Raw genomic sequence first — 23,905 nt, 5'->3', positions numbered from 1 at the left:
ATCCAGCCTTTAGGGTGAACACAAACAGTTATGCCTACCAGAATTTTGTAAGTTCTTTGATAACATTTCCTTTGTTGCATCCTTTACAACACACTCCTAGCTTTTACATTTGACTTATCCATCTTTAATTTTTGCCCCCAAACCTGTCTTCAACTTATACATGAGGTCAATTTATGCATGAGTATATATGGTAATTAACAAACCGATGTTGCAGGTTTACATTTGACATAAAACTAGAAGTTTTTCAAAAGTTTTCTGAATGTCCTCTTTTGTGTATACCAAAATAAATTAACTGCAATCACCTTTAAAAATATATCAAAGCATTTATTCTTGTGCATTTTTTCCTCTCTTTCAAAGACACATATAGAATCTGATAAGATAATCATTCAGGTATGAAAAGTTCAAAGATACTTCAAAACAGGCATCTTAGCAACTGAAGAATTCATAGAACAATGAACATATTACATTATGAAGATTTTTTTAAAATGACCCCAAATTTTGAACGAACAGTATTTTTACACCTCTGAGGTAGAGGTTAACTTGATCTCTGTAAAACAAAACAAAACAAAAAAACACTCTAAACATACAGCAAGAGAAGTTACATGTTAACAGATTTTAAAATAATTTAATTAACACTGGTTCACAAAAAGAACAAGAATCAAGTGAAAAACGCATTTTCTTTCAAATAATAAAGGCAAAACAAATTCTGAATTCTATACATTTAAGTATGCATCTGCTGGGTGAGAGGGTCACACATTGCCACTTGTTTTAGTTGCTAAGGTCACATTCAAGGCATCTTGGAATACCTTTAATAGATTTCTGGAAAGCCACATCAACTAGCTTCCACTAGTTGTGAATGGCTGTTCAAGCTCAGAAAGTTTCCTCAGAGCTTTAGGTGGACACAGTATTATCTTATGCCTTTGTCTCAAATTCCAGCATTTAACTTGCTATTTTATTCGATTGACACTGGCTACATACTCAGTGGCCACTCATGAAGGTGTAAAATGAGAATCATGGTACAAAGCCTGGTGTGTTGGTACTGTATCTCATTAAGGTTTCCTTAATACTGGGTTTGGAAACAGTATGGACCAAAGGCATGAATACTCAGATGGAATGAAGAGAAGTTTTTGAAGAGCTATGGAGGATAAGGGAAGAAAGAAAACAAGCAACAGTCTCAGAAGGAATCTTGATTGGCAGTTACACTCGCATCCTCCCCACCATACAAATGAGCCTCCCCTATTTTGTTCCATCAGAATTATGGGACATATTAGGTGATAGAAAAGCAGCTGGAACAAGTTCACCCAGTGTTCGTTTGGTAGCTTCCAGTTCAACTGGGTACTGAATCTGTTCTGTGCTTGGAAATCATAGAATCATAGAGTTGGAAGAGACTGCAAGGGCCATCCAGTCCAACCCCCTGCCATGCAGGAAATCCAAATCAAAGCATCCCCAACAGATGGCCATCCAGCCTCTGTTTAAAGACCTCCAAGGAAGGAGACTCCACTACACTCCGAGGGAGTGTGTTCCACTGTCGAACAGCCCTTACTGTCAGGAAGTTCTTCCTAATGTTGAGGTGGTCATATCCCAGATATAAGGGGCCTGTAGTAGTTCTGACATATTACCCTCACTGTAGCACTGAAACTTGGTGGTGGTGGGAGCTAACGACAAATAATAAATGTACAAGCATATTTGGGGATAACCAGCGCACAGAATTTTTAACACAACACAAAAATACATTATTTTGACAAATGCTAGAAGGAAAGATTGAATTTCGTTTTAATTGTTGCTGTTTTCTTCAAAATAGTCTTCTTGAATTTAATTGGGGGGGGGGAGACTTCACATGTGCATACTGAGGTAAAACTGCTAGGATTCATATAGGTTTACTGTTCATGTATTTGATGAATGGTTTCTTATACCAGGTCAGTAATTATGTATGAAATAAGGAACTGTGCAACCTAAAAGCATATGGGAAAGATAAAACCGGCAACCATATGACAAGTTTTAATATCAGCACCTGAAATTGTCCAGTGAAATGATTGTCTTAAAATTGTATTTCTAGCTTTTCCTAATAAAACTGTGACATTCAACATGCCTTCTTTCAGGAACTTTCCAGGGATATTTTTCATTAGGCAGGAAAAGAGCTCCAACAGATTTTTCAAAACAGAAGTCAGCTGGTCTATCCAAGGAGGAAGATGATTTTGTGGATGTGTGTTCAAAGTGCCTTGACTTGACAAATATCATACATCTTTAGCAGAACTCGCAAAATAACCTGGCAATCTTACTGTGGCATCATTCAGCAAATCAAATTCCATCCAACAGTTTCATATGCCTCTGGAACGGTAACTGCTGGGGGGTCAAATCCTCTCACCCTTGCGTTCCTTAAAAATGTTGTGGAAGATTGAAGGCAACTTGTAAATCAGTTACAGATTTGGGAGGCACAGGATGGCAGCACACTGGGAGGTAGGGTAGATGGGTGGAAAGAAATGCCTGTTGCAATTGTAGAAGCAGGCTTTCATGAAGCTTTCCCCCATTTAATTTAACTTAACAGAAGTGTTGGCAAACTAAAACTGTACAACACTTGAAGTACTGGCAATGCAAGAAACCAAAGTTTAATTAGAACAGGGCAAATCGTATAAATTTACTTCCCCTCAAAGTTTAATTTAGACCATGATCTTATGTCTGCTTACCTAAGAGTAAGTCTTAATAAACTCAATAGAAGTGTACAGGATTGCATTGTGGGTCTTCCCTTCTTCCTACTTTGCTAAATGTAGGTGCTGTTGCTAGGAGAGGTGAAATGTTAAATACAGTCTACTATTTGCTCTGATGGTTGCCTCAAAGTGGGATTAGAAACCATAAAATGAAATTGGGTGAATCCTGGAAGTTTATTGCAGGCAGCACCTGTTGCAGAAGAGGGAGAGATAAGAGAGAAAACTATGAGAGTCACATTAATTTGTCTCCTAGTACTTTTAACATCTGGGGGCTCCACTATAAATTCTGTTACAATTGTGTAATTGTTCTTTATAGCACTAATTAACCCAGCATTGAGATTTCATTAAGGAGTCTTAAAAAAACTTTTGAAGAGGAAAGTACCTCCAACCAGCAATGTGGACTTCATACTCTTAAAATATAATTCAAAGTTTAGTATACTTTGTTTCAATTTACATCTTAACAGCCGTGAATATAATGAGGCACTTCCTCTCTAGTCTTTCAAACACAGAACTGTAGGAAACCAAAGATAAAAGAACAGTAATAAACAGTCTAGCCCAATAAGCCAAATCGATTAGCAAAGTGATACATCTTGGCGATCCAAAGGTTCACTAATGAGATACCCAGCATGACTGATCTTTGATCGCTTTGAAGCTATTTCTCAAGTCTGATATTCTCCCACCAAAATAATATTAATATTTCATCTAAACACTTTCATATAAATCATATTCATACCTATGCTACTGTAGCAAATAGATAATGTAAACAATGCAAAACTTTGCTAACTTATTCTGATATATATGATTTGCCTGAAATGCTAAAAATACATACCATAGCTTCCACTCATGTTGGCACAGATAACAGCACCAAAGAAGTAGGGGTGATACTTTTGAATCCTAGATATAACTTTTTGGCATGCCACTGTTGGATCCATCCCTGTTCGCATATACTCCACTGCTTGATAGCTAGGTTAAGGAAAGTAAACATGCAGGCTAGCAGAAAGAATCTCAAAGTACTTAAGCAATAGTATGTCAATTTTAAACACATTTTAACATCTTTTCTCCACCGATAATGAAATTAAAAAATGACAGAAATTGAGGTCTTCCTCAGAGACCCATCTTTGAGCCCCACTGGCATCTGAAATAAGTACTGTAATAACCTTCTGGGTCATTATTTGGCACAGGAACTTATGGTATTGTAAATATTATTTTAAATATCTTTTAAATTCTATGTGACATTGTTTCCTTTTTGTCTTCATCAGACTACTGGCTTTAACAAAAAACAAACAAACAACAAATGTAATTCTGAGGGGCTGGTGTTAAATAAGGTACCTCATTTCACATATGCCAATATTCTGATTTTTCACAATAATCCAGTGTGATAATTCTTTTGTTTTAATATTATTTGCTTTGCATAGTTATCTTAACTATGATAGCAGATATCAAACAGTATACTTTGGTACTTAAAGGAAGCAGAGGGAGAATTCCCCCCCCCCCTCCACTTGCTGAAGCCCTACATGGTGCCAAAAACCCGCTCCAGAGTTTACTAGCTCTCAATACAAGAAGCTAAAGGAAGGGAAGGCTGACTCTCAGGGAAGCAGTCAGATCAAGTAAACCATCAGATCCTGGCCTGTTATAGTTTACTGCTGGGAGTATCCACAGAACAATTTCCCTAGTCTCATAATGTCTTTTTTAGAAACACCTTGTATGAATTTGGGTATATGTGATTTTTTTTCCTGCAGATCTTTACTTTCAGCATTTCCTCAAATTATCTGAATTATAAAAATACTAACACTTTATGGTGATAGTTTTCTTCAAAGCCAGTTTAGATTGGTGACAAAGAAGAAGTACTATAACTGAGTTTTATCATTTTTAAATTTAATTTGGTAAACCGGGTGCATAAACTGAATCAAATCCCCTAGTTTATATCACAATGATTTGTGCGACAAATACCCCAATCCAAATTTCATAAAATATAAAAACCTGGGCAAGAAGCGCATCATAATATCCCCATCTCCAGTGGCAGCTGCACCTCCAGCTGTACTATCGGCATATGCTCCAGCTCCAGCTATTGGAGAGTCACCTACACGTCTAAATAGGAAGATAGGATATTAAGGTAGTTCAACAGTGAAGCCATTCTTAATATTCCCCGTGCATTTGTAAATTAGTTAGTAACACAGTAACATTTAGATAATTTTCTCTAGACTATGCCTCCTGAATGTGGCATAGTGACTTGAATGTTGGACTATGACTCTGGAGACCAGACTTTGATTCCCAGCTCAGCCATAAAACCCACTATGTGGCCTTGGACAAGTCACATGCTCTCACCCTCATGGGAAGGTAATGACAAACCTTCTCTCAACAAACTTGCCAAGATACTCTATGATCAGTTCACCTCAGAGTTTCTGTAAGTCAGAAATGACTTGAAGGCATACAACAACTACACCTTCCAGTCTTTCATGAAGAGGATGATTTATAATATTGAATCTCCAGCCACAGACTGAGTTATTTAACAGGCCAAAGACCCTACTCGAACTGATATGTTAAAGAATTACCAAGCTATTACATCTTTTCATTGCTTTACCCTTTGTTTTACATTTGGGGTACTGGTTTTTATTAGGATCCTACATAGGGAAGTTTGTTCCACAGCTACAGTTTTATCAGTCATTTCTACCAAATGGTTGGTAATTGCTGGTAAAAAGCATATCTTGAGAGGGAAAGATTATACTTCCTGTCCCTGCATGGGATTTCTGGAGACAGGATTTGCCAATAAAAATTTGGAGTTCTCATCTATAAAAACAAGCTGTAGCTGGCAACTACAATGCAGTATTCAAGATGTAAGTCTTGGTATATCATAACAGATTTTGTTATCTCATGTTACTAACACCAATTTCATTATTTTGAAAGCAATATGACTCTAATGTAAACTTAACAATTTTTAAAATAACATTTACAAAGGTCAAATCATTTCACATAAGGCAGGCTACACAGATGCCCAAGGCAGTACTAGTGGCAAGGTTAAAAATTACATTGGGGATTTAAGCATTTTTTTTAATCATTAGGTTTACTGGCTCTATTCACACCCTACCAAAACTGTTGAAGCAAACTGTCACTGAGAAATAAATTGCTATAGAGGAAGAAAAAAAAAATACAAAAAGTAACCACCTTGTGTTCTACAATACTTTCCTGTCAGCTTGCAAATATAATTTCCATTACAGTCGTAGTTTATATATATAGTACGGGCTACTGTTGGTGAAATGAATTTTTTTTACAAAAATAAAGAGCCAAAATTAGCATCATGACAATACAAACCCCTGGATTTTGTGGTTTGCACCATTTGTAGATGTCCCTGCAGCAATGCTTCCAGTCTGGCCAATCACAATCATGCCTACAAATTAAAAGAGAAGTGAAACTTGGAAATATTTTGGAATGCTTTAGTTAATTCAGTAAGCACAACATCTCAGTAAATATCCTTCAAAACAGACAGGGCCCATTTCTTTAAAAGAGTGTTATAGCAGGAGAGCATGTAGAGAAATTGCAGGGGTTTCTATGCTATCAACAGGTTGATGGAATCAACTTTCACTTGAGTTACCTTCCTTGGGCCTGTTGAAGAGAGAAAGAATACCAGCCACAGATGCTGGCGAAACGTCAGGAATAAACTCTTATACAACATGGCCACAAAAAACTATGGATGCCGGCCATGAAAGCCTTCGACTTCACAGAGAAAGAATACGTTTCATTTCTGGAACAGGTCCACTTTAGGAACTCTACCATTTTAACCAGAATAGTATAGTGATCTGACTGTTGGACTAGGACTCTGGAGACCAAGGTTCAAATTCCCACTCAGCCTTGGGCATATTTGACCTTGGGCATATTTTATACTCTGAGCCTCAGAGAAAGGCAAAAGCAAATTCTGCACAAATCTTGCCAAGAAAACTTCATGATATGTTTGTCTTAGGGTTGCCGTAATTTGGGAAAAAATGTAGATATACAACAAGAACAATCAGTTACAACAGGGACAGAAAAAAGTGTACCCCAAGGCCATTTTTGCACCTTCTTCCATGGCCCTAAATTTGCCCCCAAATACAAAAGCAATTTCTGAGTCACGTTCTGTTACAGAAGGCCTCTTCTGAGCCTAAAAATGGTCCAGGGAAGACCAAAAACTTGAGGGAGGGAAATCAATTTTTGTATGGGACAATGAAGTAATGGTGCGCCATCCAAGGCTCCGAGGGGAGCAGTGTGCTTTTCTACCCCTAGATAGTTGCCCACTCCTGTGTGTCAAGGAAATTAATACAGTCTGTAAAAATCAGATGATTATGGAGACTGTTCTCACCCTTATAAATATATTTACCCCAAAGAATCAAGAGTGTCAGGCTAGATCCAGAGTGCCTGTGGGTCAATTTCTACTTGTAGAACTCTTCTGCAGGAGAAAGAGGGAAGATACAATTTCTTTACTCCTCAAGTGGCTCCTGGTGAGAAATGCTTGTCAGGGTAGGAAACCATTTCAAATCAACTGGAAGAGGGACACTGAAAAGGGAGAAAATGACATCCCTGCCCCCCATTTTGAGCTAGAGCCTCCACTGTAGGGGTGAGCAAAGTGCAGCCATGGGCCACATGCAGCCCTTGGGATCCCTAAATGTGGCCTCTGAGTCCCAGCCGAAGCCCTCTAAAACCACATCCTCTGTTGCTTTTAAAACACTTTTTAATTTTATTTTTAAAAAAGCAAATTAATTTTTCACCTGAATGTCACCTCAAATATCCAAAATGGGCTGCAAATGTGGCAGTTTACCTCTCTCATCCCCTAGCATCCTTCCCAGAAAACGCCAAAAGAACTGGTTGAAAATTGGCCAAAATGGCAGCTAGAAGTGATGTTACATCACTTTTGTCATGTTAAACATGATAATGCAGGTTGGCGGGGGGTAAGCACTTGCATTTGCACAATGCCAACTGTGCACCCAGTACAATGTCTTTGGGCCACTTGGCTTTAGACTGGCAAGTAATACAGAAATTCAGTTCAAGCCCCTACTAAAAATATGGATTTCTGACAATTTAATCTTAATTTTGAGAAACACACCCTAACCAACCATATAGTTATCTAACAAGTGGCAGGGAATTTCATTAACACACCATCACAGTAACCAAGGTTAAGCAATTGTTGAATGTTTGTGTTCCTATATTTGTCCAGTGGGCAGTTTGTTTACAGCCTTATCCATGCCATGCTTTCACATCATGACTGTTCTTTTTCTTACAAAGCAGTTATGTCTTATGAGCACTGCCGTGGCACTGGCTTGGGCAAACTTCCAGAATACAAGGGTTCATAAAGACACACCTTTAGATTGGTAAGAACTTTAGCATTTGACATTTTAAAAATGCTAATTGCTTAATGATGACAAGTTTAATCATCACAGGCAAAGTGTCTCCTTAAGTGTCTGGCAATGAGACTTGTGCCCCCAAGTCACTTAGGTGCTTTTGTAAATTCCATATTTAATTGCTATGCAGATGGCAGAAACTGAATCCAAACACAGAGACAAATTTTCTTCCATGGCCCCTCCCCACTGCCTCTTTAGTTAACTTTGTAAAAAGTGATGTTGAGGCTAGGCTATTAAGAAAAACTTGCCAGATCTATGTAGTTTTGGATCATCTACTGGGAAAGTGAATTCACTAAAATGTATGAGTTAATTTTGAAATGATTTGCATGATACTTTCAGCAAACAAGTAGGCAAAAAATAACTAAATTTCCCCTGCTTAAAAACCAAGTGGTGCTTCACAATTCATATTCACAATTATATTCTAACACTAACTTATCCATATCATTTTGCCCAACCTCAGTGTCTGTTTGGGGCTATACAATACATCATAATGGAGGTAACATACATACTACGAGGGGGTGAAGATAAACAGAAACTGGAATGCTAAGTCCTGATGCTAAACCTAATTAAAGAAACAATTCTAAGCAGGTTCAACATTTTCCTAAATCACTTAATATGTACCCTGCCCTTCCTCCACAAACTATCTTTAGTAAGCTGTGTCCTTTCTCTTACATTTCATGAGCATTCATTTTGTGAGCCACAGCATGTACTACAAAAAAAAGTATGACAGCTGGAAGAGTTACCAAGAAGGTATACCAATAGTGTCATGATTTGAAATTTGTATTCTTCTCTCCCAGACAGTCTGCTCTTCCTTGTTGAACTTTGCAGTCTGTTTGTATGGGCCACATGATTTTGAAGCATCTGGAGTAACATTCTGTAATCAAAGTTTCATTCACATTAAAATCTTTAAGAAAAACAAAAGCTGTTTCAAAGAAACCTCTATTTTCTCCCAACCGAGTTAAAAAATAGATTATCATACTAAAATAATAATGTAAACATCTTGTATTTGCCAAGGATGAAGAAGTTTCATCAAAGGCAAATTACTGTAGTTCACACACTTTAAACAAAGAACAAAAGCATACATCTCAATTTGAAGTAACTCAGTACTGAAACACTCCACTTACAACCTCCCTCTAAGATCTCACATAGTTATACGACTTGCAAATGTGTCCTAAGATGAATAGCCAGAAGAGAAATAAAATACATCAACATTCTAGATGCAAAAAACAAACCACAGCACAATCTTATTTTTTACCATCTATAGTTATAATTTAAGCTCAGTTCTTCCGAAGTCTTGTCAGTATCCCTGTCAATTGTGATGAGTCATACTACTAGCTTCCGAGAAATTGAAACCTCAAAATTCAGCCCATTGTATTTTCACTCTACACATCCCACATGTAAACTATGCAAACTACAGCACCCCATTTTCCTTCCTTTCAACAAGAGGCTCATCTCAAAGTAAATGTGTTGATCACAAACTTCCTCTTTCAAGATTTAAAGTTGCTTGTTCTCCAACTTTCCTCCTCTGACTTTGAATTATTTTTAATATTCCTTCTACAGGACACTGCAGAGTGTGTTTTTCCTCAAGAACAGAAGCTTGAATTCATAGTCAAAACTAATTTTTAAAAAACTAGATTTCCATACAATACGTTTTAGTTCAGCATTGCCCTGATACATAAAGATTTACTAGGATGACACATACTCATGTTCCAAACTGGATGACACTGAATATCAAACAGAGTTAAAGCTAGAGAATAAAATTTTCTTGAATACACACACACACACACACACACACACACAGAGAGAGAGAGAGAGAGAGAGAGAGAGAGAGAGAGAGAGAGAAATCCAGAGTGTTTTGTACTAGGCTTAAGCCAGAGCATGTGGGGACCAGCTACCCCCCCCCCATACACACACACACACACACACAACATTCCAGGGACCAGTACCATATTTATTCCCATGGGCTACAAATGATTGTTTTGTTTTTGCTGGAAGCTCTTTGGGGACAAGTAGTAGATACCTTGAGGACAAGTCCAAGGAGTGGTGCTGATCTAAATGAGATTAAGATTATGAACCTTATGCATGCCAACGTGACACAGAAATTCTATAGTGCGTGAGGCAAATTAAAGAGTTAAAATCTCACTCACTGGTGTTTGGGAGTACTAATTAGGAGATCAAAACTGGTAAACAGAGCTTGTAGAGGGTTTTTTTGGAGGGGGGAAGGATTACTGCTCTTGGAATCCTCAAATGTGTAATACTGTATTAAATGAGTAGTCTGTTGCATATTTGCTTTCATGGGAATTTAGGAGCATTTTCTTGTTCAGAAATTTTAGTTCGATCTAATCTAACCTAATGTTTCATGTGGTGGCGATGAAATCCCTTGTGCTACCATTTTAGTACTATAAATTTTGTTATTTCTAATTCATATATATTTGCCATTTATCAAGGAGTCAAGAGTCAGAAAGCACAAAGGTAGAGGAGTTGGAGTCAAAGATTTGGTGTACTGACTCACCAGCCCTGGATGCTGCACTAGTTTTTATTATGATCCGGCAGAGGGGTCTATGTTCTTATGTCATGTCAGTACACAAGCTTCTTCACTAAGTTACCAATATTTTCTGGAAGTGATCCACTAATCTGCATTCCAAGTTGAACCTTACTTTCTTACTGCTTAACAGAATGCAACGGAATTGCTGTTGGTGTGTTTCAAGTGTAATAAGCTACCACTAAACTGTAATGTAGATGTTTCTCAACAATTGTATATAATCATTTTTTCCTTTCTCATCCCATTCCTTGAAAACTGGTCTACTATACTCCAACCTGGTGTCTTTTACTGTGTGTTACTGGCTTGCTCATGAGGGGAATGAGTTGTCATCCAATACATCTGAACAGTACTAGAAAGCAAGACTGTAGTAAAATACAGCAACATTCTGCAAACCAGACTACAGTGAGCCAAATATGTGTCCATACAGAAATTATGTACTAGAAGTCTGAAATATGTACTAATCAGAAATTAATTTTTCATGACCACCAACATAAACAACAAAAGTGGATTCTACCTTCCAGAAGTTGGGCTGGCAGCTTCGATTAAGCCATTTGAGATATACTGAAAGAGAGCTTTGCGTAGTTAAGTCTTCACATGGAAATCCCATACTTTCTGCAAACATTGAGGCTTAATGAAAAAAGGAAAATAAAAATAACTTCTATACATATATGTTTTCCATTTAATATGAGGGCATAATCATTACATGTTAGGCCATACAGATCTTCAACACAAAACCACAACTTAAACTTTTAAACCATTCTAATACTGCAATACAGTGCACCTGTCATATGCGAGTGAACTATACATGGCTTTCAGCTTATGCTGAAAGCTGCATGATGGAAGAATGGCACACGTGCCTGTGGCATGCATGCCGCACTACATGGACAAGCTCCATTGTTTTCAATGTGGCTCAAGCGTACGTGGTATTTGCCTTATGCACGGTGTGTGTGCCCGTAATGGATCCCCCGCATAAGGAAAGAGCACGTTGTACAACAATCAGTTCCAAAATTACTTTACAGTGTCCCCCCCATACAATCTGCAGATTTGACCACCCATTGAATACCATACCCCATATTATTCAATGGTGGTACATGCACCTAGATTCACACGTCACCATCATCAAGTAATACAGGGCACAACTGTTTTGCAATCCGTGGTCACGGTGGTGCAGGCCCATAGATGTGAAGGGTTCACTGCACAGGTTTTGTGCATGTAAGGGTGAGTTTAAATGTTTATGATTATGTCCTCAATACAAATGCCACAATGCTTATTTAGGTTTTATTTTTTTTGGTTCTGGCACAAAGATCACTGGCTTAGACTGCCAAAGACTATGAGCAAACTAAGGGAAAATATTCCAGTTTGCAACAGAAAATCTGGAATAAAAAATTCATGATAACAAACAGTGAATTACTATCATACTGTCAGATGGAAAGGCAGAAAACTTCAAGAATAAGATAAATTGAATATGTTTTACTCATTTATTTCTTTAAAATATTAAACCTATGTCCCAGCTTTTTCCTTTTTATTTATGATTTCAGGAAAATTTAATACAGGGACCTGTTCTGGGGAACACATATAGAAATAAAGACTTTGATTTTTTTTTTTTAATATAATCCTTTCTGAGCTGTTTGTCAGAAATAAGCATAGATCCTTTTTAAACTAAATTTCTTAACACAAGTAATTTTAAAATAGATTTCAGACAGTGCTAAATTCATAACTGAAGGCTATAAATCCTATCCACATTACTTTGGAATACATTCCACTGAACTGAGACTTGCTTCCAAGTGAACATGCAAAAGATTAGAGTGAAAGCAAGCTGTTAGAATGATCTAAAGTACAGTAGTGGTCCAAAATCTGCTACAATGCAGCAGTATAAATAATAAATAATAAAAATTTTATTTATATACCGCCCTTCCATAAGATCAGGGCGGTTTACAACATTTAAAATACACAATATTAATTAAAACCACAGAAAAACTACATAAATCATACAATAAACAAAATAGAAGCAAAAACAAAAAGCCCCCGGGTTAGCCAATCCATTGCCTGTGCGGCGGGGGGGCCTATGGGCCTTATTCGGGGAATGCTATCTGAAACAGGTAGGTCTTCAGATCCCGCCTGAATTGGGCCAGGGAGGTAGCTGAGCGGAGCTCTATGGGCAGCGTGTTCCAAAGGGCCGGGGCGGCGATGGAAAAAGTCCTCCTAGAGGTGGAGGCCAATCTCGCCCCGGGAACCCTAAGTAGTTGCTGCCCAGATGTTCTGAGGGTGCGGGGCGGAATGTACGGGGAGAGGCAGTCCTTCAGGTATCCTGGGCCCAAGCCATTTAGGGCTTTATATGTCTCAGTTAAAACAATTAGTGCATCTCTCTGGTATCAAGGACTAAATCACCAATTTCTCTCACCATTGTATGATGTAGTGGGCCCTCGGTATCAGTGGGCTTCCAATCTGTGGATTTGAACATCTGCAAATCACCACATCCCATATTATCCAAAGATGGAACATGCACGTGGATGTGCTGATGCGAGTACATGCATGTTGGATAATATAGGATTTGAGCTTTTGTGGTTTTTCTGTCCATGTGGTGCCCAGCGTTTTTCTCATCTGTGCGATGGACCCTGGAACCAAACTCCTGCCAATGGGAAGGGCCCCATTTAGTACAGCTAATGTTCCAAAACAGCAGAACAGGAAAAAAATTACCTGATTCTCCAACCAGCAAGGTATGCCTGGTATGTTCTATCACTTTTCGTGCCACACCAATGGCATTTTTAATACGCCTGAGATCTGCTACTGCCCCAACCTGCATAGTGTTACTAGACAAAAAAATAAATAAACAAAATTGAAGCAAACACTGTCAGCTTTTTGTCCTTTCCAATGTTAGAATGGTGTAAAGATGTACAAGGGTTGCAAAGATATCACCCATTTTAATCTATTGCAAACCTCTCCAAACTTGGCGATCCTGAGTGGGGATGATGGGAACTGTAGTCTATCACAGCTGGAGGTAACCATTTTGAGGAAACACCTTTTACTTTTCTGTCTTTAAAACACTTACCTTTACTCACTACTATACATACACTAAAAGAGAGGAAAATTGATTCAGCTTGTGCTGCAGTCATCTTTCCTAAAACATTGCAAGCCAGGATATAGCATCAGTTTCAAAAAATTCTATAGCATGTTCTCTAATAGTTACAGTGACACCCTGCAGCATCCCAGGGCGGTATCTGATCTTTCAAAATACTTATAAAGCATTTAGAACAGGGCATTTGGGGGCACAATATAATGTTTTCTGTATTGGAATTTTATTTCTAATTCTCAGGGACACCCATGCACCTGTACCAGGAGCTTCTGGTACAGGTGGAAATGACTGCAAGTGACAACGATCTTCTCAAATCTGAATAGGAGAGATTCTGCATATAGAGTCAACATGTGTGTGCCTGTAAAGAATTGATGTGCTAGGGAGAACAAATACACCTACTCTTTATGAGGATTTCTTACCCATCCATAATCATGGCATCCAATGTTGTTTCTCCATGTTCATCTGGACTTCCTCCATACCCCACACTTCCATCACATTGGTCAATCTCACACTGTCCACAACCCTTTTCTACTGCATCCATTTCCGAACCTCCTGCCTGTAAGGTGCTCCAAGCTGAAATCAACAACAAGAACACTTACCAACTGTACTAAAATGTAGATGTATGGGCAAAACATATACAGTCCTGTTCATACCATACCATATACCATACACTATTCCCATCCCAAGAATACATGATCTAGAGCAAAAAATTATGTATTTTCTCATACAGCTGCAAGACCAGTGCACTCCTAAGCCTATCCAAAAGAAGTCCCATTGAGCTCAATGGGTTTCATTCCCAGAAATGTGGCCACAGCACTGGAGCTTAACTATTATTTTCAAAGCTCTTAACATAGGTTTACTAAAAATTAACAGGCAACTGTAGAGTCATACTGTAATTATCTACTTATTGTATTTCTACTCTCTAGAATTTAGCATCATCCACTATTAAATAAACTACAGAATAAGAATAGGGCATTTGTCTGACCTCAGCATAGTTGTTCTCATTTTTATTTTCAGGTTTGAGCCTCCAATGAGGGAATTATGTTTACACCTTAAAAGTAAGCAGTGTGGGGGGGCTGCCAACATATATTATTACCCCTGTTCTTCTTAACAGCAGGAACCTGACAAACTAACCTTGCTGGTAAAACTTTTTCTGCCATAGAGAAGCTTCACTGGGTATCTAATTGTGTCAAGCTGCTGTTAAAGGCACAGCAGGAGGTCCTGAAAGTAAATAAGTGGCAGGGAGAAATGTTGATAGTGTAGCCCTTTCTATTTGACAAGGCTGGAGATCTGAGTCCCTTTAGCTGTTGGACTCTAGTTCCCATCAGCCCTGTGCAACTGTGCAATACAGGCAGAAGTAACCAGAGACACCTTTGTTATATGGCACATGTGTGCTCTGTTGTTCTTGCTGTGTGCCTTCACATCATTTCTGACTTGTGGCAACCCTAAGGCAAACCAATCATAGGATATATATTTTTTTGGCATGTTTCTATAGAGGGGTTTTGCTATTGCTATCCTCTGAGGCTGAGAGAATGTGACTTGTCCAAGGTTACCAGTGGATTGCAAGGCTGAGCTTGGATTGGAACCCTGGTCTCCAGAGTCATAGTTTAACACTCAAATCACTATACCACACTGGCTAGATTACAAAAAAATCAACATTTTAAGCCTTTCTGTGCTGCATTTGTGGCTTTTAGAAGGTTTTAAATAAATAAATTGATAGAAAGAAACAAATAGAAACAATAAATAGAAATTAAACAGTAAAAACCAATTAAAATCCCAGGCTATAAATTTCACATTTAATGAAGAAAATGCCTGAGAAAAGGAGGAGATTTTTAATAGGTGCTGAAAGGTCATGACTGTAATGCAGTGTAAATGGGGAAGAAGACAACACAGATAAGTCTTGCTTCTTTAGTGCTGCTGCATGACAATCTTTCGGTTGTGGCGCACAACCTAAAAACATTAACAATCTATGAAATCTATGGGGGGGGGAGGTAGTCTTTCAAGTAACTTGCACAATGCTCATCTGAATCAAAACACAAAACTGCCAGCAGCAAACAGGTGAGAGAAAAGTTAATGAAAAAGCAGGAGCAAGATACAGAAGGTAACCATCAGCAGAAATCTTGCCAGCATGGAAAGATGTAATGCTCCAGTTCATCTGTCATTCAGCTCATTTATCAATGCTAACATTTAATGTAAAGTAAATAATGTAAGAGATGCTGATAATCTTGAGCCAGGTTAGTGTAGTCCTTTGAATGCCGGACAAGCACTGTGAAAGAACATGGCTGAAATCTCCACTCAGCCATGGAAATCTACTGAATGACCTTGGGCAAGTCACACTGTCTCGGTGAAAGGCCACTACAGACAGCAAATAAATGTGACTAGAACAGTAGTTGTGAGAAGCTGGGGAATTTTTCCTGCTAGAGAAGCACAAGACACGAAATCCCAGGGACAGAACATATAATGAGAAGTGTGGCCCTTTCTTCCCAATCAGCCAAATTCTGGGTAGACTGAAAATTCTTACTGATCCACAATGGATTAGACAGGGCAGGATTTACAAACTTTGGCATCCTCGTGATCTGAAAAGTACTGAATTCATAAATGTGGTTTTGCCTCTGCACCTGGCTTCAGGAAAAATCAGATTCCCCTCTTTGTAGTATGATACCAGAATGGGATTATCATCACAAAATATTTTGCTACCAGATGTAAAGGATCAGTGTTTTGGACCTGTGTCTTCAATGCCACCAGCGTGCACCAGCATAATGCAGCCAAGTGCCTCTGGTACCCATGAGAAGCAGGCCAAGAAGATAGAGGGATGCATGAAAAGTCAGAGGCTGGTTGGCATGAAGGCATGTTCAGGTCTGTCTCAAACTGGGGCCAGTGCTGTCCAGTGTACTAGTGCCACACTGCAGAACTAATGTAGTTTGACACTGCTTTAACTGCATGCAATGGAATCTCGAGATGGATACACTTGTCTCTCCACATTCGCTAGGGTTAGGGGCACAAGACCCCTGTGAATATGGGAAAACCGCAAATAACTAAAACACTATGTTTTTACCTGAGAGGACACCGCTCTAGAAATCTCTAGGTCCTCCAGTGCAACTCTGTGGTCAACGTCCAACAGACATTGACCATAAAACTGCACCGGAGGAGCTACAAATGCCTAGTAGAGCGTTCTCTCTAGGAATCTCTAGGTCTTTTGGTGTAAAGATGGCCATCCAGCCTCTGTTTGAAGGCCAATTAGGAAACGTTAGAGGAAACATTTCAATTATAATAAGGTAGAAGTGTACACAAAATAAAATAAAAAGCGAGAGCAAGGCAGTGTGATGTAGGGGTCCGAGTGTGGGACTAGGACTCGGGAGATCAGGATTCCCACTTTAAGCATAAAAGCTCATTGGGTGACCTGGGGCGAGTCACACTCTCTCGGCTTCAGAGGATGGCAATGGCAAACACCCTCTGAAGAAACCTGCCAAGAAACCGCTATGATAGAGTCACGCTAGGGTTGCCGTACGTACACAATGACAACCACCACAAAACAAACTAAAATTAAATTAAAAACCCCATTATTTTCTGTCTTACTGTAGGTTTGGATTCATTTCAAAACGTAAAATTTTAATTTACGGTTTCTTATAGTTTATATTTTGAATATATATATATATATTATATACACACACACTATATATATATATATATATATATATATATAGTACCTATATACAGGTACTATACAGGATTAAGGCCCTGTGTATTTAGAAGATTTTGGTGCCCCATATACAATGTAGATAGATAGATAGATAGATAGGGGCTTAATCCTGTATAGTACTGAGCCAAGGCAGCTAAAACAGTGTCAAACTGCATTAATTCTGCAGTGCAGATGCAGCCGTAAAACAGGTCTCATCAGGGATCAAGAGGGCAGCATTCATGTGCTGGACTTATAAGACATAAGTCCAAAACACACTGCAGAGATAACTCAGTTTGAGACCGCTTTTACTGCCCTGGCTCAATGCTAGGGAATCCTGGAAACTGTAGTTTAGTGGGACAGTTCTGGTGTCACGATATACTACAGTTCCCAGGATTCACTAGCACTCAACCAAGGCAGTTAAAGCGGTCTCGAACTGGATTAGTCCTGCAGTGGGTGTTTTGGGCCACAGAGCTTATTTCTATGCCCAAAAGATGAAGAAGAAGAAGAAGAGGCTGAGGCTGCATCCAGATTGGAGAAATAACCCGGTTTGATGCCGCATTAACTCTTTGTCTGGCTCAAGGCTATGGAATTCTGGGAGTTGGAGTTTGTAGTAGAGCTCTGGGCCCACAACAAACTCCAACTCCCAGAATTCCATGGCAAAGAGTTAAAGCGGTCTGAAACCGGGTTATTTCTCCAATCTGGATGCAGCCTAGGAAGATCCAGGGTCGAAACAGCACCTGCTTCTGCCGCTCTCCTAAACGCCCAGGTGTTGATGGCCAGAGGCAGCTGGGAAGCCCCAGCCAAGCCGGCCGCCTGGAGAAGCAGCAGCAGCAGCAGCAGCCCAAAGGGGCCCCTCAGGAGCAAGGAGAGGCCGCTGCTGCCCATGCTTCCCTCTGCCTCCAAAGCCCCTCTCTGGCTCTTCCTCGCATCATCTTATGACTGCCATGAGATCGGGGCGCATGCGCAGTAGGCTGCCGAGGGCGGAGTCTGCGCAGTCTCTCTCTCTCTCTCTCTCTCTCAAAATTGACTGAGGCCTCTGGGCCTGGTCTTAAGTCCCAAGTCCTTGGCCTCTTTCCCTTGCCTTCCTTCTCGGGTTGGAGGGCGGGGAACAAGCCAAGGACAGGGGAAGAATAGCAATAGAGATTACAAGGAGTGGTCAGAATAGTTCTCCGAAACACACTGCTGAAAGAACCCTGCTTTAATTGCCCTGGCTCAACGCTAAGGATGCTGGGAAATGTAGTTTGTTGTGGTACCAGAGCGCTCTCGCTCTCTCTCTCTCTCTCTCTCTCTCTCTCTCTCTCTCTCTCTGACAGCGAAGGCTAAATGGCTCACAAAACTACAGCCACCCTCCAATCTCTCCTTGGGTTTCCCAGGAAAGGAAGGGGAGGCAAAGAGTCTCAGAGGGGCTGAGGCTGAGAGAGTGTGACTCGCCCATAGTCACTCAGTGGGCTTCCATGGCAGAGCTGGGATTCAAACCTTGGCCTCCAGAGTTGTAATCCAACACTCAGACCACTACACCATGCTGTTTCTCACATCCCAGTTTACTGTCTGGTTAAGTAAAGGTTTTTCCCCCTGTTGGCTTAAAACAACCAAATGGCCCCCTAAAACACCTAAAAGGTGTGATGAGGCATTTTTGGCTACATAAAAATGTATTTATTTTGCAAAAGGGGAGATCAAAGCAAGGTATTAAGATAATACTTGTTAAATTACAGTCACAAAATGTAGTCACACCCTCATTATTGGAAAAAAGGAATTCACTACAAGTAGCTCATTATTTGTAACAAGTAACTTCTATTTCAGGTACAGGCTACCATATAATCCTCATGTTTCATTGCATGATTTTATGTGTGTTGTGTGTGTGGTGGTATATATCTGGATTCATGTTCCTTTGCTATATTGCTTTTTCCTTATATCAGAAATAGGAAGCCTACTCTCCCCTGATTTGGCTACGCTAAGGTTTTCCTAGCAAGGGTGTATTTTGCCCTACTGTAGCTTTCACAGCAGTATGAGGTGAGGGATGTATAGCCTTGCAAATATTGTTAGACTGAGGTTTCCATCAGCCCTTGCCAGTATAACCAACAGTATGGTTTAAAGGGAATTGAAGTCCAGGGCTACATGTCTCCCACTCCTATATCAGAAGTAACAGCTTACTTAATGTGAGTCTCAATGAGAGAGAACAAGGTGCACAAGGTAATATACTACATGGAGGAGATTATCAGACAGGAGCAAAGCATCATTATCCCGTCCTTAACTTGTGTTATTCGCACAAACGGGGGGTGGGGGAATTATCACCCCCCGCATTTAGCCTGTTCTTCTGTCCGTAAAGAGTAATTGACCCATCATTTGGTATTAACGGAAACTCAAGTTAACAACAAATGATGGGTCCATTACTCTTTATGGATGGGAGAAGAGTGAGATACATGCTTGGGGGTATGATAATCTTTCCCCTGATTGTGCAAATACCACGGGATAAGTACGCTTTGCTTCTCTGTCTGATAATCTCCTGTGTATGAATTTATTTACTGGATACATAGAGGTACATGCCCGATCAGTTATATTGATGTCTAAGGACGATACTGAATAAATATTACAAAGTGAAAGGAGTGTACAGTCTATTCTTTTGCTACATTGTGCATTTAAGAAGATTTCCAAATGTTTAAATTGAGTGAATACTTATTCATCTCTCAAAGTTATGAGTTTTGATTAAACGCAAATGAACAATAACGTTCAATCAGCAAGAGCAGGATGAATTGGATGCTGATGGTACTTTTCAGCTGGCTGAAGGTTTCAGAATACTAGCACTGGAAATGTGTATTGCTTTTAATAATATTTGAATTATACAAAATGCTTCCTTTAGTGAAGAGGTACTGAAGACTGACACCGTTCTATATGCATGTTCCATGTTTGTTAAAAACAGATTATTTTCAGAAAAATCTAAGCTATTTTTAAAGGGCTGAAACTATGAGTGTGTTCCCACTATGAAATAAAGCGAATTGCCAATCAGTCTAAATGACCGTTGTTCCCACTTGAAACTGATTCCTGTCATAATTTGATTGATTTCTGACATGATAAAGAGAGGCAAATGCAAAAAGCCCGATTTTTCCAGACACTAGTTTCTTGGTGGTCCTTTTGAAAAGAATTGATTCTGAAGAGTGTTCAACAAGTTGGAACGACAGATCTGAACTGAGTGTTTATCATCCCTCCTTAGTTTTTGGTAGATCCACCATTTCCTCCCCTCTCAGCGCTGCCTTTTTGCTTGTGGTGCGACCTATGGGACTACAGTAGTCCCTTCCCTTACACGGGGGATCCGCTCCAGACCCCCCCTGCGTAAGGGAAATTCCGCATATGCTTGAGCCCCATTTAAAGAAATGGGGCTTGTGCCAGTGGGAGCATGGCAGCACGGCAGCACATGCACCATGGGCGTGTGCGCTATTACTTTTTCTGGTGCATGGCGCTGCTTCTTCCATATTGTGCCCGCATATGACCCACATATGACACAGGCAACTACTTGCAAAGGCAAGTAGTTGCTAAACCAATGAATCGATTCATCTATCAATTTATTTTTTTTAAAAAAAACCATTGAACTTGCCGTGCCTTGCCTTCCTTTTCCTCCTCTTCCTCCTCCTCGCACTGCACTGCCCCACCCCTTCCTCGTCCTCTTCCTCCTTTTCCTCCTCCCACCTCACTTTGCTCTTCCTCCTCCTTGTGCCGTGCCTTGCCTTCGTCTTCCTCCCCCTTGCACAACACTGCCCCTTCCTCTTTCTCCTTCTGCCTAACCTTCCTTTTCCTCCCCCTCATGCCGCACTGTCCTTTCCTCTTCCTCCTCTTTCTCCCCCTTGCGCTACACTGGAGGGTGATTTGCCTCCTTCTTGGGAGAGGGTTCTGGGGCGGAGGAGGCCAGAGGGATCTTCCAGGGACCTTTCCCTTTAGCCCCTCAATTCCCCTCAGGTCTCCAGAAATGCCTTTGAGGCACCCCAACGCAGGGGGGTGATTTGCGGGAGTGGGTGGCTTAAGTCTTGGGCTCTGGGAGACCAGGGTCCAAATCCCCAACTGGGCCATGGAAACCTACTGGGTGAACTTGGGCGGGTCACACTCTCTTAGCCTCAGGGGAAGAGAAGGGCAAACCTCCTCTGAAGAAATCTTGCTCCCCCCAAAAAAAATAAGTTCCCAAGTCACTCTGCCACTTACATCACTGATGACACACAGATGACTGACATGGGATTTTGAAACAGCATTAACTGGGGGGGGATGACATTCGTGCCAAAAGAGAAATGATTACGAAAAGATCCGCTTTCATAGTGGGAACAATGGACCTTTTGGAATCGATTACCAACATGGAGCGAAGGCGAATCAGAAATCAGTATAAAGTGTAAGTGGGAATGAGTCCAAAATTATTGTTTAAACAACATAAACAGTGGAGGGAATATGAAGATGTTATTGAGAAGTGTACTCATTGACTTACTGTATAACCTTTGGAAATAAGTCAGCAACAACACATAAAAAATAAAGAGCTTAAATACTCTGTTGACGTGGCCTTAGACTCCAAGTTACCCTACGGACAAAATTACAAGAATGTTGGAGTGGGAATGGAGATCTTATATAGGTAACATACTGTTGTTAATTCATTTCCAGCATCCAACGTCTGTCTGTCTGTCTGTCTGTCTATTTTTTCTAAGGTTCAGCAGGAAAGACTGAAACATGTTGCTGAATCAAGGAGAAAGGTTTAAAAAGAACACGCTTAAATCCTGTTAATCACATGAGCAGACAAAATCAACAGGGATTTTCAAATAGTCTGCATTACAAAATTGCTTTTACAATTCTCAGTTGTACGGGGGGGGGGGCGAGATCTGCAGGCAATTATGTAATTGTAAAATTCTAGATGACAAACATGTTAAGGAAGTATTGATTTTGGTGTGTGCAGCTTCAGTTTCAGTAGTACAAGTCTAACTAGGACAAGGAAAAGGCTATCTCAGTTTGTGATGTAGACCAGCTTGAGACTGCTTTTCAGAATCTTTTACCTGCCAGTTCTTTGTTAAGGTGAATTCAAGATGTCATAACCCACAGTCAAACACTGAACTTAAATAGCCTGGTGTGTTCAATAAGAAAAGTTTTATGTTGTTCTTACTGCTTGTATTGAAGAGGACTATCATATAACTGCTTTAATTCTGTGATCTGCAATGGAAATAAAAATACAATAGGCAAGTCAATAGTCTGAAATTAGGTAGGTCAGGCAAAGTAGTTTGTATTCAGTGAACTTAGGAACCAGTGTAGCAAAAGAAGTTGTGATGTTCAATACATGTTGAGGCTTTTGTGTTCATGGCATGACAGAACTGTAGAGTTTGCAGGAACCACAAGATCATATTGTCCTGTAGAGGAAATACAGATACTGTATGCCTGAGTGTTATTTAGTTTATTTATGTGTCATATTTCACAGCAACCCTTCCTCCACCAAATTCAGGAGTATATGTGAATTATCACATTTTATCCTCAAATAGCCATGGCAGGTAGGTTAATATGTCCATAGGTTTCCACAGGAATGTGGCATGAATGTTCATAGTAGTTGTTGTCTTTGTTGACATATAATGTGTGAGGCCTAAGTAGTGAGAATTATGGATTCATGATAAAATATGCCAAAAGACAACAGACTTTCTCTGTTAATAAATGTTGTTCATTAAGAGTATAGTCTTCACTGGCCAAAAAAAGAAAAGGAACAATGGATAACAGATGGAACAGTTGAAGCAGTAAATGAATGACTAGAAGCAAAAGTAAAGGGACATAAGAATAAAATCAGAACCATAATTTTTGTTCATTAAATCAAATAAAATCAGAACCATCAACACAAATGTTCAATGACTAGTATGTGAGGATAAAGAAAATTACTGTAATAATCAATTGAGAAACAGAAGATAGTAAGAAAAAAAAAGGACGAATGAGAGATAATTATTGAACAGCTATCAAACTTTAAGCCTACAAGTTTTGTCATGTCTAGGCCTATGCTATTTGTGAACTGCAAAATAGCTTTTGCAATACCTTCAATATGGAGCACATCAAGTTTGGCAAAGCCAAGATATTCTTTTATTTTCCAACCTCCATCCCCATTTGCTAAGACATACTGTATAACTAGTGACAGCTGTTCTTTGCCAATAATATCAGCCTTTTCATCTGCAAATAAAGGCTTCATAGTTATTTGCCTCTTTCACAGTATCTTCTTGAATTATAGCCCTGAAGATATTGATTAAATCATTCTGAGTTCTGTGAAAATATATTTTGCATCTTGCATCTTTTACATACTTGCATCTTTGAGTGCTCTTCAAGCATCTGGTCTCTAGTATGAATTCGGAAGTGAAGGAGGTCCACAAAATTTCCTCCATGAGAATACTTTCCTTGAAGAAAAATGTCATGAGTGCCACAAAATATGCCGCTCAGAACGGATTTGAGTTTCTTCCTGTTGGATTTTATCAATTCAGCTACAGCCAAGTCCAACTGTTCCTTTGATAGCCCATAACATTGGGAACACTGGGTTTATATATTGTCCCAAAT

At 39.7% G+C, this 23,905-nt stretch overlaps 1 protein-coding gene across 1 annotated transcript; it reads right to left on the bottom strand.

Moving 5' to 3' along the window:
* Window positions 1–325: 325 nt before the first annotated feature.
* Window positions 326–18,276, bottom strand: AGA (aspartylglucosaminidase). Its single transcript, XM_089525434.1, has 9 exons — window positions 18,103–18,276; window positions 14,106–14,259; window positions 13,311–13,423; window positions 11,128–11,240; window positions 8,828–8,945; window positions 6,015–6,090; window positions 4,686–4,793; window positions 3,535–3,668; window positions 326–2,895 (listed from the first exon to the last, which is right to left on the bottom strand). The coding sequence occupies exons 1-9, from the start codon at window positions 18,248–18,250 to the stop codon at window positions 2,795–2,797; spliced, it is 1,065 nt and encodes a 354-aa protein (XP_089381560.1). The 5' UTR covers window positions 18,251–18,276; the 3' UTR covers window positions 326–2,794.
* Between the last annotated feature and the right edge of the window lie 5,629 nt (window positions 18,277–23,905).

The sequence above is a fragment of the Sceloporus occidentalis genome, unplaced genomic scaffold (assembly GCF_023333645.1).
Source record: "Sceloporus occidentalis isolate IW3139 unplaced genomic scaffold, rSceOcc1.0.p SCAF_5, whole genome shotgun sequence".
NCBI lineage: Eukaryota > Metazoa > Chordata > Lepidosauria > Squamata > Phrynosomatidae > Sceloporus > Sceloporus occidentalis.
The sequence above is the reverse complement of the archived record's forward strand: the minus strand, read 5'-3'. Positions and strand labels throughout refer to the sequence as shown.